Raw genomic sequence first — 24050 nt, 5'->3', positions numbered from 1 at the left:
AAAGTAAATTATTAAAGAATAGATATTGGAGTGTTTTCTGCAATTAAAACAAATAACTAATATATTTATATCACAGTAATTTAAGCATTTTAATGATAAAGGTTGTGCTTCGCTTTGTTTTTTTATATTTAAAATTAAATGAAAATGGATTACAATTCTAACGTTTATAAAGTGTTGGAAAACAGTATATGTATAGAAAATAACTAATTAGGTACATATTTTTCTATGGGTTGACGACACAATTATGGTGATCCACAGCAACTAAATATGGAGAAAAATATACAATTATTTTCTATCTATGTGCTGTTTCACATATACATTTAAATATTCGTGTAATGTACACTGGGGTGCAAAATTAACCGGACACCTTAAAAATGGGTCATTTTTGATGTCTCGAATTTCCTAAACCTGTTGTGATCGATTTAAGTGATTTTTTAATATGTTATAGCCTTATTCTTTATCAATATCGCTGTAATAATATTGTGGCTAAACAGGTAAATTTTCATTCCATACCGGGTGTACCAATGAAACTATGTTTTTTTTTCTTAAACTTCGCATCACCCTGTGGAATATTCTAGCATTTATAAAATACCCAAATTAAAACCCAACTATAGCCTTGTTTTCTCAACATTCTGTTTTTTGATTCATTTGCTTAAGTAGGACCATAAAATAGTTAGGAAATTTAACAACTAACCATGTTCTTTATCAATACAGGCTGTTTCTAAATAAGTGCGACAAACTTTAAGGGGTAATTCTACATGAACAAATAATAACAGTTTGCTTTATAAACCTATGTCCGCAAATGCTTCATTTCTGAGATAGAGGGTGTTGAAATTTTTCTTACAAACTGACAATTTATTTATTGCTCAAAAACCAGTTGAGATATGTAAATGAAATTTGGTGGGTGTTAAGACGTAGTTATTGTACATTTTTTAACATACAAGTAAGAATTTAATATTCACCATTGGCGCGCATACGGGTAATATAAGCCTTCATATTACCCGTATGCGCGCCAATGGTGAACATTAAATTCTTAGTTGTATGTCAAAAAATGTGCAATAACTACTTCTTAAAACCTACTAAATTTAATTTGCATACCTCAACCGGTTTTAAAGCAATAAATAAATCGCCAGTTGGTAAGAAAACTTTTGACACCCCCTATCTCGGAAACGAAGCATTTGCAGACATATCGTTGATAAAGCAAAATGTCATTATTTTTTCATGCAGAATTACCTCTTAAAGTTTGCCAATTATTCTTTAAAAACACGCTGTATTGATGAAAAACATGGCTAGTTGTTAAAGTCCCTAACTTTTTTATTATCCAACATAAGCGAATGAATAAAAAAACAAAATGTTAAGAAAACATGAGGCTATAGGTGAATTTTAATTTCAGTATTTTATACATGCTAGAATATTCCACAGGGTGATGCGAACTTTGAGAAAAAAACACAGTTTAATTGATACACCCGGTATACAATGAAAATTTAACTGTTTAGCAACAGTACTATTACAGCGATATTGCTAAAGAATAAGGCTATAATACATTAAAAAAATCACTTAAATCGGACTACAGGTTTAGCAAATTCGAGACATCAAAAATGACCCATTTTTAAGGTGTCCGGTTAATTTTGCACCCCAGTGTATTTTTACTAAGAACAGTGTTTTTGTCTTCAACAATTCACGAACAGGCAGACTGATCCACCCCACAAAACTAATGAATCCAATTTTTAGATACAATATTTAAAAACAGTTTATAGTTTCTTTCATCATCATCCAGCCTTCTGCGTCCAAAGTTGAACGTAGGCCTCCCCTAATTTCTTCCAGTTCTGTCGGTCTTGAGCTTCTGTAGTCGAACATCTTCTTTTTCAAATAATTTTGCATGTTTCTCTTGAATATGTCATTTAGAGCTCCATATGCGACCATGCTAAAGTGATTCTTCTTTGAAGTTCAGCAGTTTTATTCTCGCTGGCAATTTGGATTTCATGACCTAAGTATTTATATTTTGAACCAATGCTATTTCTTTTCAGTCGACTTTTGGATTTTCGTTTGGTACCAGATTTCACCACCAGAGCATTTCACCACCAACACTGATTCCTTTGACGTCCTGCTTTAATTGTTTGAAAGCATGTTCCAGAACTGCCGTAAAGAGTCTGGGAGCTAACTTGTTTTTCTGCCTAATTCCCCCCTTTTTTTTTATTTAGTCTTACGGTCATGGTTGCATTATTGTATATGTTCGCGATCAGTTTAGAATAACGATAATCTATACGACTTTCCTCCAACGCTTTCATTACGCCGTTAATTTCTATCGTAAGTATCTAATGCTTTAAGAAAGTCTACGAAACCCAGGACCAATGGTCGGATTTATTCGATAAAGTTTTCTGTAATCCCTTTTATGCAATGACAGTGGTCGTTAGTGCCAAAGTTTTTTTCTAAAACCTTCCTAAACCTGTCTAGTTTGATAAAAATCTAATTTTGTTTCCAGTCTATATTTATTATTATGCTTGTGAATGTCTTGTAGAGTGTAGAGGTTGTTTATCAGGCTTATGGGTCGGTAATGCTCGAGGTCTGTTGGATCGCCCTTTTTGTATAAGAAAATGTTACGTGCACTTTGCCATCTTGTAGGTGTTTTACTTTGGTACAGATATAAGTTGAACAATTCCTGTATATTCTCTAAAAGTCTGTCTCCTCCAATCTTTACGCCTTCTATAACGATATACAGTGAGCACGTAAAGGTTGGAATTAATTCATTTTCTCGAGAATGGACTTTGGAAAAAAATCCCGAAACAGGTCAATTTTTATTTTTAAATTAAGACTTTTTGGCATATATACATATCATGCTAGTGACATCACCCATCTGGGCGTTATGACGTCATCGACGATTTTTTTAAATGAGAGTAGGGGTCGTGTGATAGCTCATTTAAAAAGGTAATTCAGTTCTCTATTCAGTAGTGTAAACATTAACATAAATATTTATAAAGAGCATCAAAAAAAAATTTGAAATAAATTTATTCACATAAAAAGAAGAATGTATGTCATTTATTTAATTCAAAATACATTTTACTGCTCTCAGAAAACAGAAAAAAATGTTTATTTGAAAAATAATCATCGCTTTTCGCTTAAATTAAACGTTTAAACTGTCAAGGGGCAGGTGGGTGGCTGCATTAATATTGAATTTAAACAAAAAGCAATATTTATTTGTTGAATAAACATTTTTTTCTGTTTTCTGAGAGCAGTAAAATAAATTTTGAATTAAATAAATTACATACACTCTTCTTTTTATGTCAATAAATTTAATTCAAAAAATTTTTTTGGATACCCTGTACAAATAATTATGTTACTGTTTATACTACTGAATAGAGAATTTAATTACCTTTCAAATGAGCTATCACACGATCCCTATTCTCATTTAAAAAAATCATCGATGACGTCATCACGCCCACATGGATGACGGCACTAGTATGATATATATGCCAAAAAGTCTTAATTTAAAAATAAAAATTGACTTCCGGATTTTTTCTAAAATCGTCCATTCTCGAGAAAATTAATTTATTCCAACCTTTACGTGCTCACTGTATATTATTTTCTCCCGGAGCTTTATGTATTTTCATTTTCTTTATTAAATTTCTTATTTCATTTGTTGGTCAGGCATGAATTCCGATCCTTGATTGATTAATCCACGAGGAAAATAAATCTATAACATCCGATGAATTTTATATAAATATGTAAACTATCTTTATTATTTACATTTAAAGGGTTTTTACCCTATACATTTTGGTGGCTCAGGCATGCAAATTTTGTAAGTATGACCTCTTGTTCTTGAAAACCTCTGTCAATTTTAACTTTTATCTCATTTAATTAGGTTATACTTAATTTTAGGGCTTTTAAACACTGATGATGGATTCCTTAATCCGAAAACGTTTTGTATTGTGACCCTCATTTAGGGTATTTTAATATATACATTTTACAAGAAACTTGGTATTTTTGTGATTGATTAATCTTTTCCTGAATTTTCTAACTTTTCTGTTAGTTGCTTATCATGGCTTTTTGAATTCTATAATTCTGTATAGATATCGATGGCTTAGTGTGAAAACCTCGTATCTCATTTTTTTTTCGAAAATGACATTTTGGTGGTTTTAGTTTGAAAACCTTGTATCTCACGATTTACAACTGTTAAAAAAAATCCAAATACACCAGACTATTTTCTACGGACGAAAAAAGAAACCACGTATATCAATTGCTCTCTTGATTTAGTGTGAATACCAAATATATTTATAACCAAGAATTTGGTACTTAATTTGGAGTGTTTGTTTAAGAAATTCGACTTGGAGAAATGTTTTTTGTGAACAACAAAAGGTAGTCCGGCATATAGAAACATTTTATAAACCTTAAATCAAAAGATTTGTACTATATCAACCTAGTATTTGGAGGTGTGCAATAAGCTATGAAAAATGAAAACCTCATAAATAATCATAAACACAACCTCATTTTAGATGAAAAACACGTATATCAAGATATACGAGGTTATCATAGTTACTTGGGCAAAGGCTCTATATACTGCAAGGATATTTACGTGTTTTTCATAGTTAATATTTGTATTTTCAATTTAATAGCAACATTTATCACTTTCAGCTCTGGGCCAAGATCAGATATTTGTCTCAATGTGCTCGAATTAAAATACGTAACAGTAGTTTTTGTTTTTAGATTATATTATGCAGAAAATCCGTTTTTTGCCTCTCCTGTAAAATTGTAATTTAATGAGATACGAGGTTTTCACACTAAGCCATCGATATAGTTTCTTTAGATTCTGGTTACTTAATTATTGCCATATAACGTAAGTACCACTCGAATTATTTATTTAAAATTTGTTAATGTATTATGCGCCTGGCAGTATAATGTGTTTTGTGATTCTGTGTTTAAGTGGTTATGTGAACTAATAATACTCACAGCTGATCAGTCTTTGTCGTCAAGATTCAACAGAAGTTTGAATCCAAACTTCAACTTTGAGAATATTGAGAAAAAAGTTTATCAAATTAAATTAGTTCTTAGTGTATTATTATTTTTCAAATTAAAAACATTTAAATTCAAATAAGGAATCAACTTGCAGTTGAGGATGCTTCTTTTTAAATATAAAAAAACTCTTCGAGCTGAAACACTTATATTTAAAGTGACTATCCAAAGCTAGGGTACCTATATTAAAAATAAAGTCCTACTTAAAACGAAAATTAAATAATGATAAAAATCAATTAAAAAAGTTATATCACAAAATCTTGATAACATCGATTGTATTGGCAGTTGGGTATTTGATTACAAAAAGGGTGTAGTAGATTCAGTCTTTAGATATTAGCCTGAAATCTTTTACCAAATAATGTGTTGTATAAGGAGCAATTTTTTTTGGGTATATTGACATCTAATATATCATTATTTGAAAGCAGGTATTTGAGCGTACATTTTAAAGTAAAAAAAACAGTTTTAAATATTGGATTATATTAGATGAGCACTGTGAAACATGTGAGAACTGTTAAATTTGTTTTGTGATGTGTTCAAGTAAATAAAGAGAAAATTTATATTAGGATCTCCACAAATATTGCATGCACTGTGTTTCATAACAGTTTGAGGTCGAGAATATATATGTTTTATGCTTTTTTAAAACCTGAAACTATGAAATATTTCACGAGTCTCAAAATGTGGTCAATAGATAGCGCCACTGTATAGTAGTGCATAGTCAATTATCAAACAGGCTGAGAAGGTAAGTCATGAGTAAATTCGGATGATACTGAAACTAGATACTGATGATACCGAGACTAGTTATATCGAGAAATATAGTTTATTAATATTTAGAAAGTAAGTCTTCCAAGGAATAACTGGAAGAATATCTAAAGAATCAAACAAAAATTAACGACATTGCCTTATAAACAATGTGTTCTAAAAAAAAGAAAGAAAATAATCGTTTCGATTTGATTCAATTCGAGTCTCTTGCCATCCTCTGACACCTGATGTTTCGGAATCTATTCCTTGTCAAAGAGGCTTTGCAAGAAGACTGAATTGGATCATAACGAAACGAAGAAGATGGTGCAAATATTAAAATATTTGCACTGGAGTATGATTAGACTGTCCTCCAACGGGGAACGATGAAATTTCGTGGTCGAAATTATTTTCCACTCATTTCATGTTTTAAGAAAGACGCGATGGGAAAAGGTTTATAAGACGATCTGGAAAAAGGTGGAAAGCTGCAGTTAAAGAAGATCTGGAGAAAATGGGAGTGAGATAATAGGAAATAGTGGCAAAGGGCCGATAAAAAAAAGGAAGGCAATAGTAAATGCAGCAAATACACACGAAGAGTTGTAACGCCATTAATGGTAATGATAACGAAAGAAAGATGATTGCTTTCGTAAAAACCCGGGAAAATACTTGATTTTTGACGTATTTAATTTAACTCATCAATTGTTTGGTCATAGGGCAGTTAAAACCATCGATTTTGGGAAAATTTTCATCTACTTTCAACTACTAGTTTTAACCTTGGTGTTTTTGAAAAATGTCTTTGGTTACTTCTGTGAGAAAGAAGTTTTGGATGAACTACGTGTTTCTTAATAGTGTTGAAGCCTTGAAGATTCACTAACGTTATCAATAAACACGTTTTTAAGCACAATGTTATGCGTGTGAATATTGTACCTATACGCCTTGTGTACCAAAAATATATGCAGATCAATCATGAGCCGTCAGTTTCTTTTTTTTACTTTAAAATGTTTTACAGTGCATGAATACATAAATATCAAATCTTATAAGATTTATAGCATATCAAAATAGGTCATATTAACAGTGAAGAGTAAGAAATTTAGAAAGTAACGTAAAACGAAGCAAATGTGAAATAATTTCAATGTTTATTAAAGAAGAGTCGGCATAAACACAATAAATTGTATATAAAAAAAAAACACTGATAAATTATCACTTAATTTTTAATAATTGGTGTATACCTACTTTTAAAAGTACCTACAGTCGGAAAAATGAAAGAATACCCATGAACGAACATATAAAACACGCTGTATTTTCCTGTCACCGTGTCACAAAGAAAATTGCCCAGCGCAAGTAGGACATGTAGTAATAATTATTTCATGTACTTGAGCTGGCCAATTTTTTGTGTGACACGGTGACAGGAATATACAGCGTGTTTTATATGTTCGTTCATGGGTATTCTTTTATTTTTCCTACTGTATTAAATATTACTTGGATGTTAATTTATCATTCAATAGATAGCGTTACGTGGAAACAGCTTGCTCTCGATTTTGTCACCTATCATTCAACACATGACGGATGTCACATGTCAAGCAAAAACCTCTCTCTCAAAGCAAGCAATTTTTGTTTTTTCTTTTGCAAAAAGTTCAGTATTGTTCAGTTATTAAGTAACTCCACTTGAAAAAAGGACAAAAGCTATGAAAAATCAAAGTCAAACTACCAAGAAAGAAATCATAGACAAAGTTCATTATATGATCATGGCAAATAGTAAAATCAGAATTCCTGAGTTAGCCGAATTTTAAACATAAACAAGTAATTGGACTTCGTAAGTCCTGGGTTTTCACGCAAAGTAATCGGGCGCGTCGAATAATATATCACTTGCACTATTCCGGTAACTTTAAAACAGTACTTCTGGTTGCTTTTCTCAAACCGGAAGTCCTAGGTAAAATTTCTCACCTTTAGTACCATCCTTGGATTATAAGCTTTCATTTGACACCTCATTTGTCATTTTACCTGGTATAATGACGGAGGAGTTGTGTTCACAGACGGACAGACAGATGGACGGACAGACGGACGTGCATAATTGAAAGTTTTCACATTTTTTCAATATTGGGTGAAAACAATATGTAGATATAAAAAAGTTACACACGTGTCGGATTTGGAGAATCTTTCGGCAATGATAAAATGCAATTACCTATACAGATTTTTCGCCGATACTATTGATGAACTATGAGTATTGCTACACAAAGTAGATACAACACTATCGGCAGAATATTCATGTCACACCTACCATATACCACAGATTTAGACCAGCTTGACCATTTTCTGTTTGTAGAAAAGAACTTCACATTATCTGAGAACGTCGAGCAAAATACCTTTTTTGAAAAGGTAGAAATATCGTCAAGCGAACCAAATATCAACGTTGAGTCTCCACTAGACAAAAGTCACCTGGTCTGGTGCACTCCGCTAAATAACAAATGACTCATTGATAGCGGAGTGTGAGAGGGAAAACTACTATAGTTGTATATTGTGACAGAAATTGTAGACTAAGAGCCGCTATAGGTGAAAATTCTTAATCATTTTAGGCACGACGGGACCCTATAACTTAAATAGTAGAGCCTAAAAGAAAACGTTTGAACACTGTGCCGTCACTTTTCAGTGGCACATGCGTCTACAGTGGCGCATCAAACGTTCCACTTATGGACGGGATACATAAATTAAAAAATACCCTCCCTAATTACCAGAATTTAATTTTTTTCGTTTTTTTTTAAGTTTTATGTGATTAAGACATAAGATTCATCGTAATTTTAACCCACCACCCCCTTCTCCCTGCCCCCACCATCAAAAACTTTATTTTTCGATTTTATTTTTTTTTTTTGGGGGGATGCAATCAATTTTAAAATTTCAAAAAATTTACACGCATAGTTAAGGGTTTTATAAAACACGTATATTTTTTATAGACCTGTAGGTTGAGTGTACATAACCTCAAAAAAATTTAAATTTTTTTTTTTTTGAAAAAAAGTATATAACTTTTTTTTGGGGATAGCTGCAGATCTAATTTTTTCTTAGTCTTGTGTATTTTATCAACCACTATATTTCTAATTTTTTTCAGATTTTTCTGTAACGTTGGTCATCTTCAAAAATCCAAAAAACTGTTTTTTAAGGGGGTTTTGGGGGGTTTGAACGTGTTTTTCTGATTTTTAAATATTCTAAAGAACTCAGTTACTTCAAGTTACATATAACCTATAAAAACAAAATTGATTTGATATATTACGAAGTCTATAAAATAGGAAAAATCCCCCAAAACCCCCAAAAAACAGTTTTTCGGATTTTTAAAGGTGGGGAGAGTTACGGAAAAATCTGAAGAAAATTTAAAATATAGTGTTTGATAAAACACACAAGATTAAGAAAAAATTAGACCGACAGCTATTCCTCAAAAAAAGTTATACGCTTTTTTGAAAAAAAAATTTCTTTTAATTTTTTGAGGTTATGTACACTCTACCTATGGGTCTATAAAAAATAGGCATGTTTTATAAAAGCCTCAACTATGCGTGTGAATTTTTTGAAATTTTAAAATTGATTGCATCCCACCAAAAAAAAAAATAAAAACGAAAAATGAAGTTTTTGATGGTGGGGGCAGGGGGAAGGGGGTGGTGGGTTAAAATCACGATGAATCCTATGTGTTAATCACATAGAACTTAAAAAAATTAAAAAAAATTAATTCTGTTAGTTAGTTCTGTTAACTTTTAATTTATTTATCCCGTCCATAAGTGGAAAGTTTGATGCGCCACTGTCGACGCATGTGCCACTGAAAAGTGACGGCACAGTGTTCAAACGTTTTCTTTTAGGTTCTACTATTTAAGTTATAGGGTCCCATCGTGCCTAAAATGATTCAGAAATTTCACCTATAGCGGTTCTTAGTCTATTGAGAAAATATAATTGTTGAAATTCTTGCAATTCTTCTGGCTAGCATGGAAGATTGCGGGCAACGAATATTTATAAGAAGAGTTGTATGTTCAAAAAAGGATGTAATCTGGAACAACGGATTGACATAAAATTAAACGACAGCAAATTATTTTCATCTAGGTCGTATTTCAATGTAAAAACTTGGCGTCCTAGAATACGTGCCCTACAATTCATGAATGCCCTATTCTTTTTAGCTAAAAGGTAGTGCTCCGACCACACTATGACATGTTTCGCCCTGTTGGGGCTCATCAGATAGTGGTAGGTCGAAGTCGAAGACATAAATCTTCTTCTTTAAGTGCCATCTCCGCGACGGAGGTCTACAATCATCATAGCTATTCGGATTTTAGAGACAGCTGCTCTGAAAAGTTCATTTGATGTACATCCGTACCATTCTCTCAGGTTGCGCAGCCACGATATTCCGCGTCTTCCTGTGCAAGATGTATCTCTCAATGTGCAATCAATTGGAGCAATCTGTGCAATCAATTGGAGCAAGATGTATCTCTCAAGACATAAATGCACACCCCTTAACCAAATTTTTCACTACAAAGTGAACAGGAGTATGCACGCGCCATCTATCTTGAATCGAAAGAAAAATCGACCCTTTATCAAAGAAAGTGGTAAAAAAGATTAACTTAAAAAATGTTATATTGATGTTTACATTTTGCCGACAAATCTTTAACAAACGTTTCGGTTATTAAAAATTCAACATTTTCAAGCTAGGATCCGTTAAGTATAAAAACAAACAGTCAGTTGCCTGCTAATTTCTTATTTCGATATCGATCTTACCCAATTTGATCTGACGAGTATATCTCTAAAGACCTATATCCCGTGATAAATTCCATAAAAAACCGCGAATACTAAAAGTACATTAAGACTATGTGACGTGGCTGATGAGGCAGTTTCTCGTGAAGCGTCTTTCAAGGGCATTTTCTCCCCTACGGTATTGTAGTGTTTCCGGGTAGTGTGAGGAGTAGGATGGCTGGTGCGAGAGTGCGTTCTAGAATATTCTTTGGTGCGAGTGGTTGTAGCTTGATTGTTCTTGTTTTCTTCGTAATTCGTCGTACATCCCATCCAGAATGGAGCCGATAGTCTTGGTTTCTCGTGTTCAACGCGCATGTGGTAGTCGTTGAATTTCCAGAAGCCTTTGCCTTTGAAGAAATAGGTTTTTCCTGAAAATAATAATAACAATTACATACGTGCATTCGTTATTTAATCTTTAACTACCCGCGCATCAAATTATAACATAAGTACACGCGTGGTGTACTTTATACGCCACAAGAAAATACATGTAAAAACAGCGGATGTTTTTTTTTGAAAAATACACTTAGTTGTTTGTTATAAACCTTATTCGGCATCAGTGAATACTTGGAGTTTCTTCTCAGTAAGCCAATTGCGATTTATAACTGGAATCATGGAATGACTGGGTTCAATGATAAATAAAATCCCTAATAAAAATTTTTTTGAAATGTGATTTTTTACAGGAGAAAAAGTATTGTTTATAAAGAAGAATATATTTTGTGTCATAATGACTTAAAAACAATTGAAATATATACTTATATTACTACTTATATTAATATATTCGTGGCGTATATTGTCCACCACCGGAAACAACAAATAATAAAATGTAAATTACGATCTTCCAGAACGCCGATTATACCGAAACTAAAACCAAATTGTAAAACATATTCCAGTGATAGGTTAGAGAGATAAACAAGGAAAAAATTAAATTTTTAAATATATTTGCAGTAGGATTCTTATATCTGGCGTACAAAATACGCCAGCGCGTGTAGTTAAAGTTAACCACTTAAATTAATATGTTTTGGCTATCTGTTGGCAAATTTTCTGCAAAATCGAATAGGGTTTATATTTTATGTCTGAATTGCCGATACAAATGAGTCAGATTAAATTACATTATTCGAAGATTTTTTTTGTTTACTAAGCAACAACATTTTACTTAAATTTATTAATATTTTGTATTTTGACAACGACGTCCAAAGTGGAAGTCGAAACGTTAATACAATTATTTTTTTAAGTTAAATTGTAGCTTATTTCCCAATTAGAATAGTTAATAATAAAAACCTTATCTTTATCAATTAAACTACAAATTTGAGTTCTTTGTGGAAGTAGCGGATAATATTATAATTCTGAATTTTATGCTGGCAAAATATTCGCTAAAAATGATCGCAAAGATTTGACCTTAGAATCTAGAGTAGTATTCGATATGTTAGATTGCATTTCTGAACCTGCATATCATTGGGTATTTTTTAAACCTTTACATACAGACGGAGAGGCAGCGCTGAAAAAGCTATTTGAATTTACTAAAGCTAGATTTTTCACAGTTGATTACTGTGAGTGTGTAGAGAAACATACTGCGGTCGGTTAAGCGAAACGTAGAACAGGAGTTACTGAGAGGGTACCAAATTTGCTCTCCTACGAAGGCAATTATTTCCATTTACTAAGGCTGAAAATCAGTACACACATTCTAAATTAAATATAAATAAAAGTTATTATAGTCGGTCAGCTGTATGACGGGACAGAGCCGGTCGCTCGGCCCCAATAGTCGATTGAGGAAATGAAGCATTTTGGCTCGCAATTTTTTCGTCCAGCATGGATTTACTTAAAATTTTCACAGAAGGTAGGGAATAGTCCAAGGATCATTTTCTATATCATGTCGTTATTATACGCTAAAACCTTGGGGGTGGTTGCCACCCCATCTCGGGGTTGGGAATTTTTTATTACATTTTAACCATGTAAATCGATGGAAAAAGTGGTTCTAAGAAAAAAATGTTTTTTACATTTTCTTCGTAAAACTAATATTTTTCGAGTTATTCGTGCTTGAAAATAACAGTTTTTCGACGAAAAAATCGACTTTTTTAAAAGGTTTTTTGAGAATACCTCGAAAAATATACATTTAATCAAAAAAACTATGGATATCGAAAGTGTATCTTTTAGTAACACAAACCAAATTATTTTCCTATAATATCTTTAAGACCAACACAAACCGAGATACGGCATATTAACCCTCAGGAGGTGACCTTATGCAGAGATGCATTTGATACGTTAGATTAAAGTTAAATTTAAAACTGCCATAATTTTGTTTCTCGACCACCTAAAAGCTTGCTTAAACGATTAAAATTTAGGTTTTGTTATTCATTTTAATAACTTATTGAAATTTAATATTGCAGAATAATCAAACAGATAAGAGGAATAAGTAACAACGTATGTTGGCTTACTTATGAAGCAAAAAGTTCAATTGTTAAGCGCTAAAAAATAGTTAAAGGCCCGGGCCAAGAAACACAATAAGTAGAGATTATTTTATACATAAATATGCAACTATACAGATACATAAGTATGTCTGATATAGGTATATTTCAGTAGGGTTGTGATTAGTTTTTTTCTTACCGTCTTTCCATTGGAATACGGCGTCAATATCTGTTCCAACTCCTTTCCACATTGACATATCTCTGGGGTAATCCAGTTCGACTTTTTGAACTTCTTCATCGAATCTAAAAAGAGTAATAAAAATATTAATAATATCGATTTTTTAACGGTTGAGGATATTAGGGAAGGAAACCTTGACATTAATATAAAATATCAAATTAACTAAACGAACAATGGGACCGCAGCCTCGAAATAAAACGCATATAGATTGCCAGAAACAGAGCCGTGCGGTACATCTTTTCAATATGATGCAAGTCTTCGAAATGCCGCCCTCTAAATATTATTGAAACTTAATACTAGTATCTATTTTTATTAAATGAAAATACACAAAATGAATGAAAACTTTTATTTTAAAAACAAAACATACTTAAAATTAAATGAAATATGTATTAACATTAAATAACATTTATGAAAATTAGAATTTTATCCTTTTGATTTTAATTTTGGCAAACTCGTCAAACAGATTGGTGTAGTCTAAAGTATTGAATGAAGATTTTCTAGTATTTTATCATCTGTCCCTTTTCTTATATTTCCCTCAATTTAAAAATATCATATAAAAACTTAGAATTTTTATTATGAGTTTCTAAAAGCGAAAATCGATCAATCAAATAATTAAAGGCAATGTCTAAAATATAGATGAAAAAATTTACTTTAAATAATTGATCTTCCTCTGTTGAGAGCTGATCCACAGATCAAATTGACGCATTTTTCTCTTGCGTCAATATTCATTTTCAGCAGGAAATTCGGAACTTATTTACAAGATTTTCTGCAATTTCATTACCAGTAATTTTCATTTGGTCATAGCCAAATTGTCAGTAAATTTTCATTTTTTCCATAGTTTCTGACGACATTTTTACACAATCTGACAAATTTATAGTTACATGTTGCAACGTCTTCGAGACTGAATTTATATGAAATAAAATATCATGCCAAAGAACTACACGGCATATAAATTTATAATTTTTAATATTTTTTACTAATCCTCGTGCTTTGACTTTAATTTCTGAATCACTGTTGACGTCTTCTACTATTTCGAATAAGGCATTATATATTTCACAAAATTGAAATCTTAGAGGTTTCAATGCATCTATTCGACTTAACCATCTAGTAGTACTCAACGGTTTTAGTGTTAGTTGTGCAACATGTTTTTTTCAGAACTTCCCAACGCTTTATAAAACCAGAAAAAAAGTGTACAGTTCTTGTATAATACAAAAAAGGTTGTTGTTTCTGTAGAAGAAGACGCTGCGTCATTTATGACTAAGGTGGCATGCACAGGGCACGTAAAACGCCCTCGGATATTTTTCATATATTCTGTTTTGCACACCCTTTCTTATTTCTTTCATATTAACCCCGTTATCATAGCCTTGTCCTCTGAGCCGTTTTAAACCAAGAACTAATTCTTCCAAATTTGTCAAAATAAGTTCTGTACCTTCACCGGTTAAATATTTTCTGCTGACACTTGGTCCTATATATATTTTTAATTATTGAATTGCTCAATTATTTGTATTATGCCGCCCCTCTTGTGATGCCGTCTGATGTGGCTGCCTCACCGTATCATAGCACCGCACGGTCCTGGCCAGAAAGACGTATAGAGATTGCCAGAAAGACGCATAAGATTGCCAGAAGCGCTTTCAGTAAGATGCAAACAGTATTATGCACTTGAAAACTGTGAATAGAAATTAGAACTAGAGTATTGGCATGCTATGTATTCTCTGTCCTTTTATATGGAGTTGAATTCTGAACAATTATGGACGCAACTGAAGAAATACTTGTCAGCTTTGAGATGTCGTGTTCGAATAATGTGGAAAATACCATGACACAACATGTAACAAACACGGAAATATTAATAAAAATGAAAAAATCAAGTGAACAACACTATGAAGGAAAGAAAAATGAGCTAAAGCAAGTTATCAATCGAAGTAGCACAGAAAACGACAATAAATATCGTCTCCATACCACCAGATTGACAACAGGAGGAATACTTTCTTTGGTTATACATTTTTAAAAATGAGCTACTTTGGTCACATACTAAAAACTGAAAAATATGAATTAATGCGATTAATTATACAAGGGAAAGTGGAAGGAAAGAGTGGACCGGGGAAAAAATTTAAAGCAGTAGAGTGGAAAACAACCTATAGAAGAAGATCAAATTGAATGGATTCACTTTCCACTGACATTTTGTACAGAGGTGTAACCAGGATGATCCTAGGGGGGGTTATCACTACTCGATGGTCTCTGGGGGGTATGGAATAGTAATGGTGTTAAGGGTATAGAGCTCAAAGTACATCCAAATGGGGGGTTATAACCCCTAAAACCTCCCCTCCTGGTTATGCATATGATTTTGTATATGCTGTAATTGTTAAACTAAATTAAAAACAGACATGCCACATGTTTTTTCACCTTGTTTGTTAGATTAGCATTTTAGAACGAATTTTTCTTCCGAAAAATATCCGGCTTAAATAAAAGGGAGGTTCCACAGATTGAGCTAAGGGATTCTATGTAGAATGGTGAGAGAAATACAATATTGCACAGCCGTCTTTTTCTACCAAAGTACTGAACCATATTATAACTGACGGTCGTACCACTGATGTGTATAACCATCAAATTACCTTTTGTTTCAATCCCCAGATTCTACCTACAACTCGTCTGCAGTTTTAGAAGAGTCGCGTAGCCCTGTTGGTTATATTGTTAATATGAGTGCTCCTAAGTCCAGTAAGCATCCCCTTATTAATGAAGGTTACTAATTTAGTTTTGAAAGAAAGAGAGAGATTCTGTTTAAGACACCAGTTCTCTATGTAATGAAGGGCATATCACATTTGATTCCCAACAGTATTGGGAAAGTGTCAATCTATTTAAAGTGTAACGACAGGCCAAACTAAACATATTTTAGTTTACAGCTGTCAAAGTGGTTGACATCAAAACAATAGTGAACTTAAAGTTCTATATCCCTAAAAAACCAAAAAACACCCTTAGTACGTTCTTTAACGGTAAAATATTGCAAAACCTCTAAATTTTAAAGAACCGCCTGGATTGACATGAAATTTGGCATAAACATAGCTAACAAGTTAAAGAAAAAAAGTGATATTGTGCCGATATGTGCTTTTGCCCCGAGGGTGGTTTTCACCCCCTCTTGGAGGTGAAAAAGTATTCGTCCAAAGTAAGTCCGGAAATTGATAAAATGACTAATTTTAAGTAACTTTTGTTCTATAGAGTTTTTTCACTAAGGCAATACTTTTCGAGTTATTTTCCAGTGAAAATGCTCATTTTTTCTACAATATAACCACACTTTTAGACGGTCTTTTGCCAATAACTCAAATAGTAAGTATTTTGTCGAAGAAACATTCGTAGCAAAAATATAGCCTTTAAAACATTAAAAAAAAAATGGTGTATATATCACGTTTCTATACCTAGTAGAAACAAAGTTATAGCTAATTAAAAATAGGTTCATATTCGTCAAATTCCAAATGGAATATTTTAACGTGAAATAACCAAAAAATGAAGCACATTTCGGGGAAAACTCATTACAACTTATTTAAAGTGTTTAAAAAAAGCTTCATTTTTGTTTTATAAAAAAATCTCTAACATCAAAAGTAAACAAGTTACGCTCAAAATAAAGTTAGTCCCTTTTTTTTGGTAAAAAAATCGGGAAAATCACCCCCTAATTAGTATCTTAAATGAACTTAATCGTTATGACTGCACAAGTTTCTTGACTCGTGTATGTATTGTTTATATGATCTGTAAGTTTCATCGGTTCAAAGACCTTATTTTTGAAAGGGCTGTAGCTAAAAGGGGTTGAACGAGTCGCTGATCACGAATGTATGCAAATTTAGAAACACCAAATCTTAATCAATTTTTGTCTAACAGAAAAACAAAAAAATATATGATATTCAGAAAAGCAATGCTGACGTTTTTTGTTTTTCGAGATTTTTGGTAGCTCTAACAATTTTTAAGTTATTTTGAAAAAAAAGCATTTTTTTCAAAATTAAATTTTTTAAAAATTTTACTTTAAAACCAAATTTTTTCCAAAATAATCATTTTGAATCGATGAAACTTACAGATCATATTAACACGACATAGATAAAATAATTTGTGGAGCGGTAATGCTTAATTTCATTTCAGTTGCTAATTAGGGTGTGGTTTTCCCGATTTTCTTTGCCAAAACAAAAGGGACCAACTTTATTTGAGCGTAACTTACTTAAATTTAATGCTAGAAACTTTTTATAAAACAGAAACAAAGCTTTTTTAAACACTTTAAAAAAGTTATAATAGGTTTTCCCCAAAAAGTGCTTAATTTTTTGGATATTTCACTTCGAAATATTCTATTTGAAATTTGGTGAATATGAATCTATTTTTCATTGGCTATAACTCTGGTTTAACGAGGTCCAGAGACCTAACGCGTACACAATTTTTTTTTTACTTTTTTACAGGCTATATTTTTGCTAAGAACATTTTTTCGACAAAATACTTACTTTTCGAGTTATTTGCGAAACGTCTAAAAATGTAGGTACCTAGTTTGTTTGTTGAAAAATGAACATATTCACTCGCAAATAATTCGAAAAGTGTTGACTTGGTGAAAAAGCTCTATAGAACAAAACTTACTTAAAATTAGTCAGTTTATCCATTTCCGGACTTATTCTGGACTTATATTTTTTCACCCACAAGAGGGGGTGAAAGTCACCCCCAGGGCCAAAGCACAATCGGCACAATATCACTTTTTTTTCTTTGACATGCAAGCTATGCGTATGCCAAATTTTATGTCAATCCAAGTGGTTCTTTAAAATTTAGAGCAAACAAAAACCGTGAAAGAATGGACTACCTATAGAAAGACATAATCATAAACATCTAGCCAAAGTGAAAACCATTGGTTAAAAAGCATAGTTTCAAACTTGATAACAAAAAACTAGCAGTCAACAAACAAACAAAGAGGCCAACCCTTCGGCCGTCTATTATACTCTTAGTATACAAAAAAAGGTGATTTCAAAAAAAAATAGGTGATTACAAAAAAAAACATTAATAAAAAAGAATGTGTGTGTACTGTGTACGAACGTAAGAAGTTATACTTCTAAATATGATTTCAATGAAATAAATATACTTTCGGACAGTTTATTTGTATTTTATTTAAAAATTAAATTAATTTTTACTTACTACTTTCCAAAAATTTTTATTAAAACAATACCAAAAATTAAAAAAAGATTAGAAAACACCGGGATTCGAACCGGGGTCCTCTTGATCTCCAGTCCAACGCTCTACCACTGAGCTAGACCCTTTTGTTTATACGGGCTACAAGATTTCTCAGACATAGTGACAAACAGACGAAGTGAATTATAAAATACTTTAAATATTATTACTTATTAAATTATTCCCGAGGTAGACAAGTCCAAATACACAAAAATTATAATAATAGTTACCTATTTATGATATAAATGTTAAAAGTATCTACAATTTTAAGGCACGTATGTGAAAGTTTCGTGTGAAAGATTCGCTTCGCTCATTCTGCAATTCACATGAGTGCCTTAAAAATGTACTTTTTAACACGTACCTATATCATACAATATTTTTCTACAAACGTCTTATATATCAACAATTATAATTTACTCATTCTCAATTACAGGACAATACCTACAAAAACTTTTACTTGAACTTGACTGACATTCCATTTTTATATTTTTCTTGACATTAGGTACATCAAAACTGCCTATATTGTCAATACGTAAATCAGAATAAAATCTACTTTTATTTTTGTATATTCTAACAAATTTTAATAGTTTTTTTCTATAAACGTATTAAAAATGCAATAATACAGTTTAAATTAAATTTTAAAAAACCTTTTAAACCATCTTTTTCAAATTGCGCAAGTTGTATTATTAATATTAAGAGCGAACAGTAGCGATCAACAGGTAGCAAAAACGCGTTCCAAGATTGCGGCTCTGTTTTTGAATATTTTTTCGAGATATTTGGCACACGTATTCGTAATATAATAAAGAATGGCGGTACAGAGCCCAATTTGAAAAATATATTAATATGTGGAAATTACTCTGTAACTAAATACAATATTAAAAAAACGAGCATGTACCGCCATTAAGAAGAACAAAAAATACACTTTCTTCAAATAAACTTTTTTATCCGATGCCTAGATTTTGTGTCATTTTGGAACTACTAATGAAATAAAAAATTTTAGTAGTTCCAAAATGACACAAAACCTAGGCATCGGATAAAAAAGTTTATTTGAAGAAAGTGTATTTTTTTGTTCTTCTTAATGGCGGTACAGGCTCGTTTTTTATTATTGTATTTAGTTACAGAGTAATTTCCACATATTAATATATTTTTCAAATTCGACTCTGTACCGCCATTCTTTATTACATTACGAATACGTGTGCCAAATATCTCGAAAAAATATTCAAAATTACAGCCGCAATCTTGGAACGCGTTTTCGCTACCTGTTGATCGCTACTGTTTCCTCTTAATGTTAATAAATGAAATATAAATATTTTGACGTTTCACAATTTGACAATTCACTTTTAACTGCAGTGCCTTAAAATTTTTAAAGCACTGGTGCTTTAAAGTAGCATTTTTAACGCTCCTATGGAGTGCTATAAATTGCATTTTTAACACGTTTGTAGAAAAATATATTTAAAAACACTACTATATTCTTTCCACACCTTTTCTGGACTGATACATACATAAATTAAAATATTTAGTAACTAACTCCATACTGCCTGTGTGCGCATGCGCGCAGATTAATAAAATTTCACCATCAATGAAATCGCGCCTAAAGAAGTATAACTACAAAAATACTTACCTCCAATACATGTTGCCACTATAAAAGTACGTCTTTCCATTGTGTCCCCAAACCATCGCACCATCGATTTTTTTAATTTCTCGAGGAAGTCCAAGATGGAACAGCGGTCTTGGATAACCATTCTCCACGTGGTTGTCTAAAAATACATAATATTTGTCGCCTATGAAGAACACGATTCTACCGTCGTTCCTTTCGTAAACAGCATCCACGTGCGTCAAATCTTCCGGTAGACCGTGCCAGAGTCTTCGGATCAACGCTGGATATCCTGGCATTAGACCGTTGTCGCCGATTCTCCAGAAGTACTAGAAATAATTCCTCAAAATTAATATTGTATTTTAGATAATATGGGAAGAAAACTATGTATTATAAAAGACTGATGATATGATTTTGTACACACGACAAATGAATGAATGGGAAAAATATTTTTTAAGTGTGTAAAAATGTTTAATTCCTAGCTGAGTGCTTTCGGTGTATCTTAAGGCCATCTTCAGAGCTATGCTGGAATATCTGGAGGGAGCCATTTTTCAACTGCAATATCAGGGGGAAGTTAATGGAAAAGGCGTACCATTTCGTGGGTATAGAAATTTTTTGTGCGTCATACATAGTGTTTTATTAACATATTAAGCGAAAAAGCGACTTTTTTATTCATTTCAATATTTTGCCAAAAAAAATGTAGATGAAAACGTTCAACAGACGATCTTCTTAAACTACTTGCTCTTTAAAATGAGATTTTGTATAAAAAATGTTTATGAACAAAAAAATTATTTCAAATTAAGTAAGCATTTTTAAATTGTCTATAATTATTGAAATAAGCAACCAAAATATTTAAAACACATTTCACAAAGAGAGTTTTTATATAGTTGCTATAGATACAAAAGATGACCCCGATCGGTCGAGTATTGTTTAAACAATTCTATTTGTTTATTTCATTTGGGAAAAAAGGGGCCATTTTCAAATTTTTTGAGAGAGAGACCTGTACATCTTTCAAATATTTTATTAAATAAGAGGTACAGGTGTTTTGTCAGTACTTAGAAGGGGTTTTTAGTCTTATTCTCTTCGTAAGATCTCAACTGTCATGTTTTGAAAAAAGTATACTAATTTGTTTACTTACAAATAATTAATGCAGAATGAAGTACCATTTTAAGCCTTACAAACAATTTCATTATCTGCACGGTTTTAATTTTTAGAAAAAAAAAAGAACAAAATATACCACTTCAAAGGCCCTGAAAAACATCTTACACCATCAACCACTATTTTTTTTTATTTTTTCCCCATTTTTTCACTTTGTTCATTTTTAATATTTTTTAAATCAAATAAATTTTCATTATAAATTTTGAAACAATACAATACTTTAAATTAGTGAAAAACCAATTTTATTTATATAAAAACAAACATTTTCCTTTATACAATTGTTTTTTGCACTTATTTTTCTCTTTATTATTTATCCTGATATTTTCAAAAAAAATTTCCATTAACTTGATTTCCATGATAGTAATTTCATTGTAATAAGTAAAAGAGTATAATTCATTTGAAAAATATTATGAAAAATATTTATATAATATACATATTAATTATACTCTTTATACAAGAGTATAATTCATTTATATTAAATTGAGTCTGTATTAAATATTATTATTCGCGCACCAATGATAAATATATTTTTAATGGAATATATTTAATATTTAATCTAAATTATTTTTAGGAGTTGAAATTATTACAAGGTTAATAAAAATAATTATCAATACGTGCATACGAGTGTACATTTATAAAACATAATAAAACATATAAAAGTGATAATAATTTATTTTAAAAATTTAAAATGATTATTTCTGTTTAAAAAAAATCGGTAGGTATAAGTAATAAAAGCAAAATAAGGGAAACAATAAAAAACGTATTTTTCATAAATAAAATTTTTTAAGGAGTTTTAAACATTCTATTCTTTTAAAATATATAAAGAAAATTTAATTGATTAATAAAAATAGCAAAAAATAAACAAAATCGAAAAAATGCCAAAAGGAGAAAAAAAAATGGAAAAACACTAAATTTTTAGGGGCTGGTGGTAGTTTTATATGGGTGAAAATATGTTAGAACTTATTACTTAAACGAACTATCCCAAACTAAAAAAGACAAAAAAAAAATAGAAAAACTCGATCCGTTTTAAAGTACCGTTTTCAGTTTTCTTAAGCTTGAAGTAAATTTCCACCACCGTGTGGCCTTGACGACCTTTCTTTTGATTTATTAACTTTAACCAGTTTCCACAATGTTAATTATGCATATATGAAACTTATTATGTATATATGAAAATTTTTATTTAAATGAAAAACTGAAAATTTATTGGCAAACTGCCCAAATTTGAAGCTCTTAATGTTTTGAACAATTTCGCTGAGAATAAAAAAATCTCCAGCTCTATGGGTCGAACAAACTTCTTTTTTTAAAATGTGTTATTTTCATAATCCGTTTATTTTGTTATTTATTGTATTTATTATTGTAATAATTTATTTTGTTTTGTAAAGGCAAAAATAGCACAGATAATTACATTGTTTATAAGACGAAAAATGCATATCATTCTGCATCAATTACCTATTTGTAAGTAACCAATTAAAAATTACAGTTCACCAAGAATAGCTGAAAGTCTGAAAATAACCACGCCCATGATGCGCATTCGTCATCCGACGGATCTCGCACTGAGCGTTCACTTAATATCTACCGTTTGTAATGTGAACAAGTCGGTACAGTCTGCGAAATATTTTTTGTAAGTACGAACCGCAAAGGAGAATCAATTTAAAATTTGCAAATTTTGTTTAAATCGAATCTGAAGGGAAAAGTTTTAAATAATCAGACACGGGAAGTGATAGCAAACGTGATTCATTTTATGATAAATGAAGCGAAAAACAATGAACCGTGTAGAGATTTGAAAAAAGTGCAGGAACGTGTGGTATTGGCAACAGGTGTTAGTTTAAGCAGCGTTCAAAAAATTGCTCGGGAAATGCAATTAATTGAAGATGGCGAATATTCCTCATTTGTAACTCCAAACAAAAAGAGAAAAAAAAAGCGCTTCAAAAACGTGCTTGGGCGATTTTGATATAGGGCGTCTTCGACGTTATATAATGGATTTTTGTATAAAACAAAAACAAGTCCCAACTGTGAAACGCATACACAGAACATTTGCAGAGGAGTACAACTACTCAGGTTCCATAGAAAGCCTACGAACAGTAATTAGAAAGATGGGATTTCGTTGGCGAAAAACCAGAACTAATAGAAAATTATTAATGAAAAAGCCCAATATTCAACATCTTAGACTGAATTTCTTACGTAGTATGAAACGTTACATTAACGCAAATCGCCCAATTATATACATGGATGAAACATACGTCCATTCATCTCATACCTACCAAAAGAGCTGGTCTGATAGTTCAAACAAGGGCATACAAAAACCAGTATCTAAAGGACAGATGCTTGTGATAGTGCATGCTGGAGGTGAAAGTGGTTTTATTAAAAACTCTTATCTGCGCTACAAAGCTACTAGAAAAACAGGAGATTATCATGATGCAATGAACTACGACAATTACAAAAAGTGGCTTCAGGATAAACTGATACCAAATTTGCCCCCTAACAGCGTTTTAGTGATTGATAATGCACCGTATCACAACGTACAAACTGAGAAATGTCCAACTATATCTTCCAGGAAAGCAGAAATGCAGCAGTGGCTGACAACGCGAAATATTTCCTTTACAGATGACATGTTGAAATTTGAATTATACGACATTATAAAATTACACAAACCTCTGTTTAAAACCTATGAAATTGACAAAATACTCGAGGATAAAGGACATTCAGTTTTACGGTTACCCAAGATATTATCCGGATTTGAATCCTATAGAGTTAGTATGGGCTTCTATGAAGCAATATGTCGCTGAAAAAAATGTCAGTTTTGATTTTAAATTAGTGAAAAGTTTGTGTGGACTGAATAAAACGATGACGACAAATGCTATGGAAATGGATACGAGAAAGAGAAAGGTTATATCTAAATATCTCTTTTAACAAAATGTACTGGTATTTACAAAGACACCATATTTATGCTTCACCGGGACCGAACATCTTAATTTCTATTTAG

At 31.6% G+C, this 24050-nt stretch overlaps 1 protein-coding gene across 1 annotated transcript in view; it reads right to left on the bottom strand.

Annotated features, from left to right (window-relative positions):
- Window positions 1-8620: 8620 nt before the first annotated feature.
- The window catches only part of LOC114337345 (matrix metalloproteinase-2-like), a 519978-nt gene continuing 504548 nt past the window's right edge, over window positions 8621-24050 (bottom strand). The window contains exons 8-10 of the mRNA XM_050643701.1: window positions 19937-20238; window positions 13099-13202; window positions 8621-10865 (exon numbers count right to left, since the gene is read on the bottom strand). Coding sequence (XP_050499658.1) covers window positions 10516-10865; window positions 13099-13202; window positions 19937-20238 — 756 coding nt within the window. The 3' untranslated portion in view covers window positions 8621-10515. The remainder of the gene's footprint in view (window positions 10866-13098; window positions 13203-19936; window positions 20239-24050) is intronic.

The sequence above is a fragment of the Diabrotica virgifera genome, chromosome 2 (genome assembly GCF_917563875.1).
Source record: "Diabrotica virgifera virgifera chromosome 2, PGI_DIABVI_V3a".
Classification (NCBI taxonomy): Eukaryota; Metazoa; Arthropoda; class Insecta; order Coleoptera; family Chrysomelidae; genus Diabrotica; species Diabrotica virgifera.
Note: the sequence above shows the minus strand (reverse complement) of the source record. Positions and strands in the feature narration are given on the sequence as shown.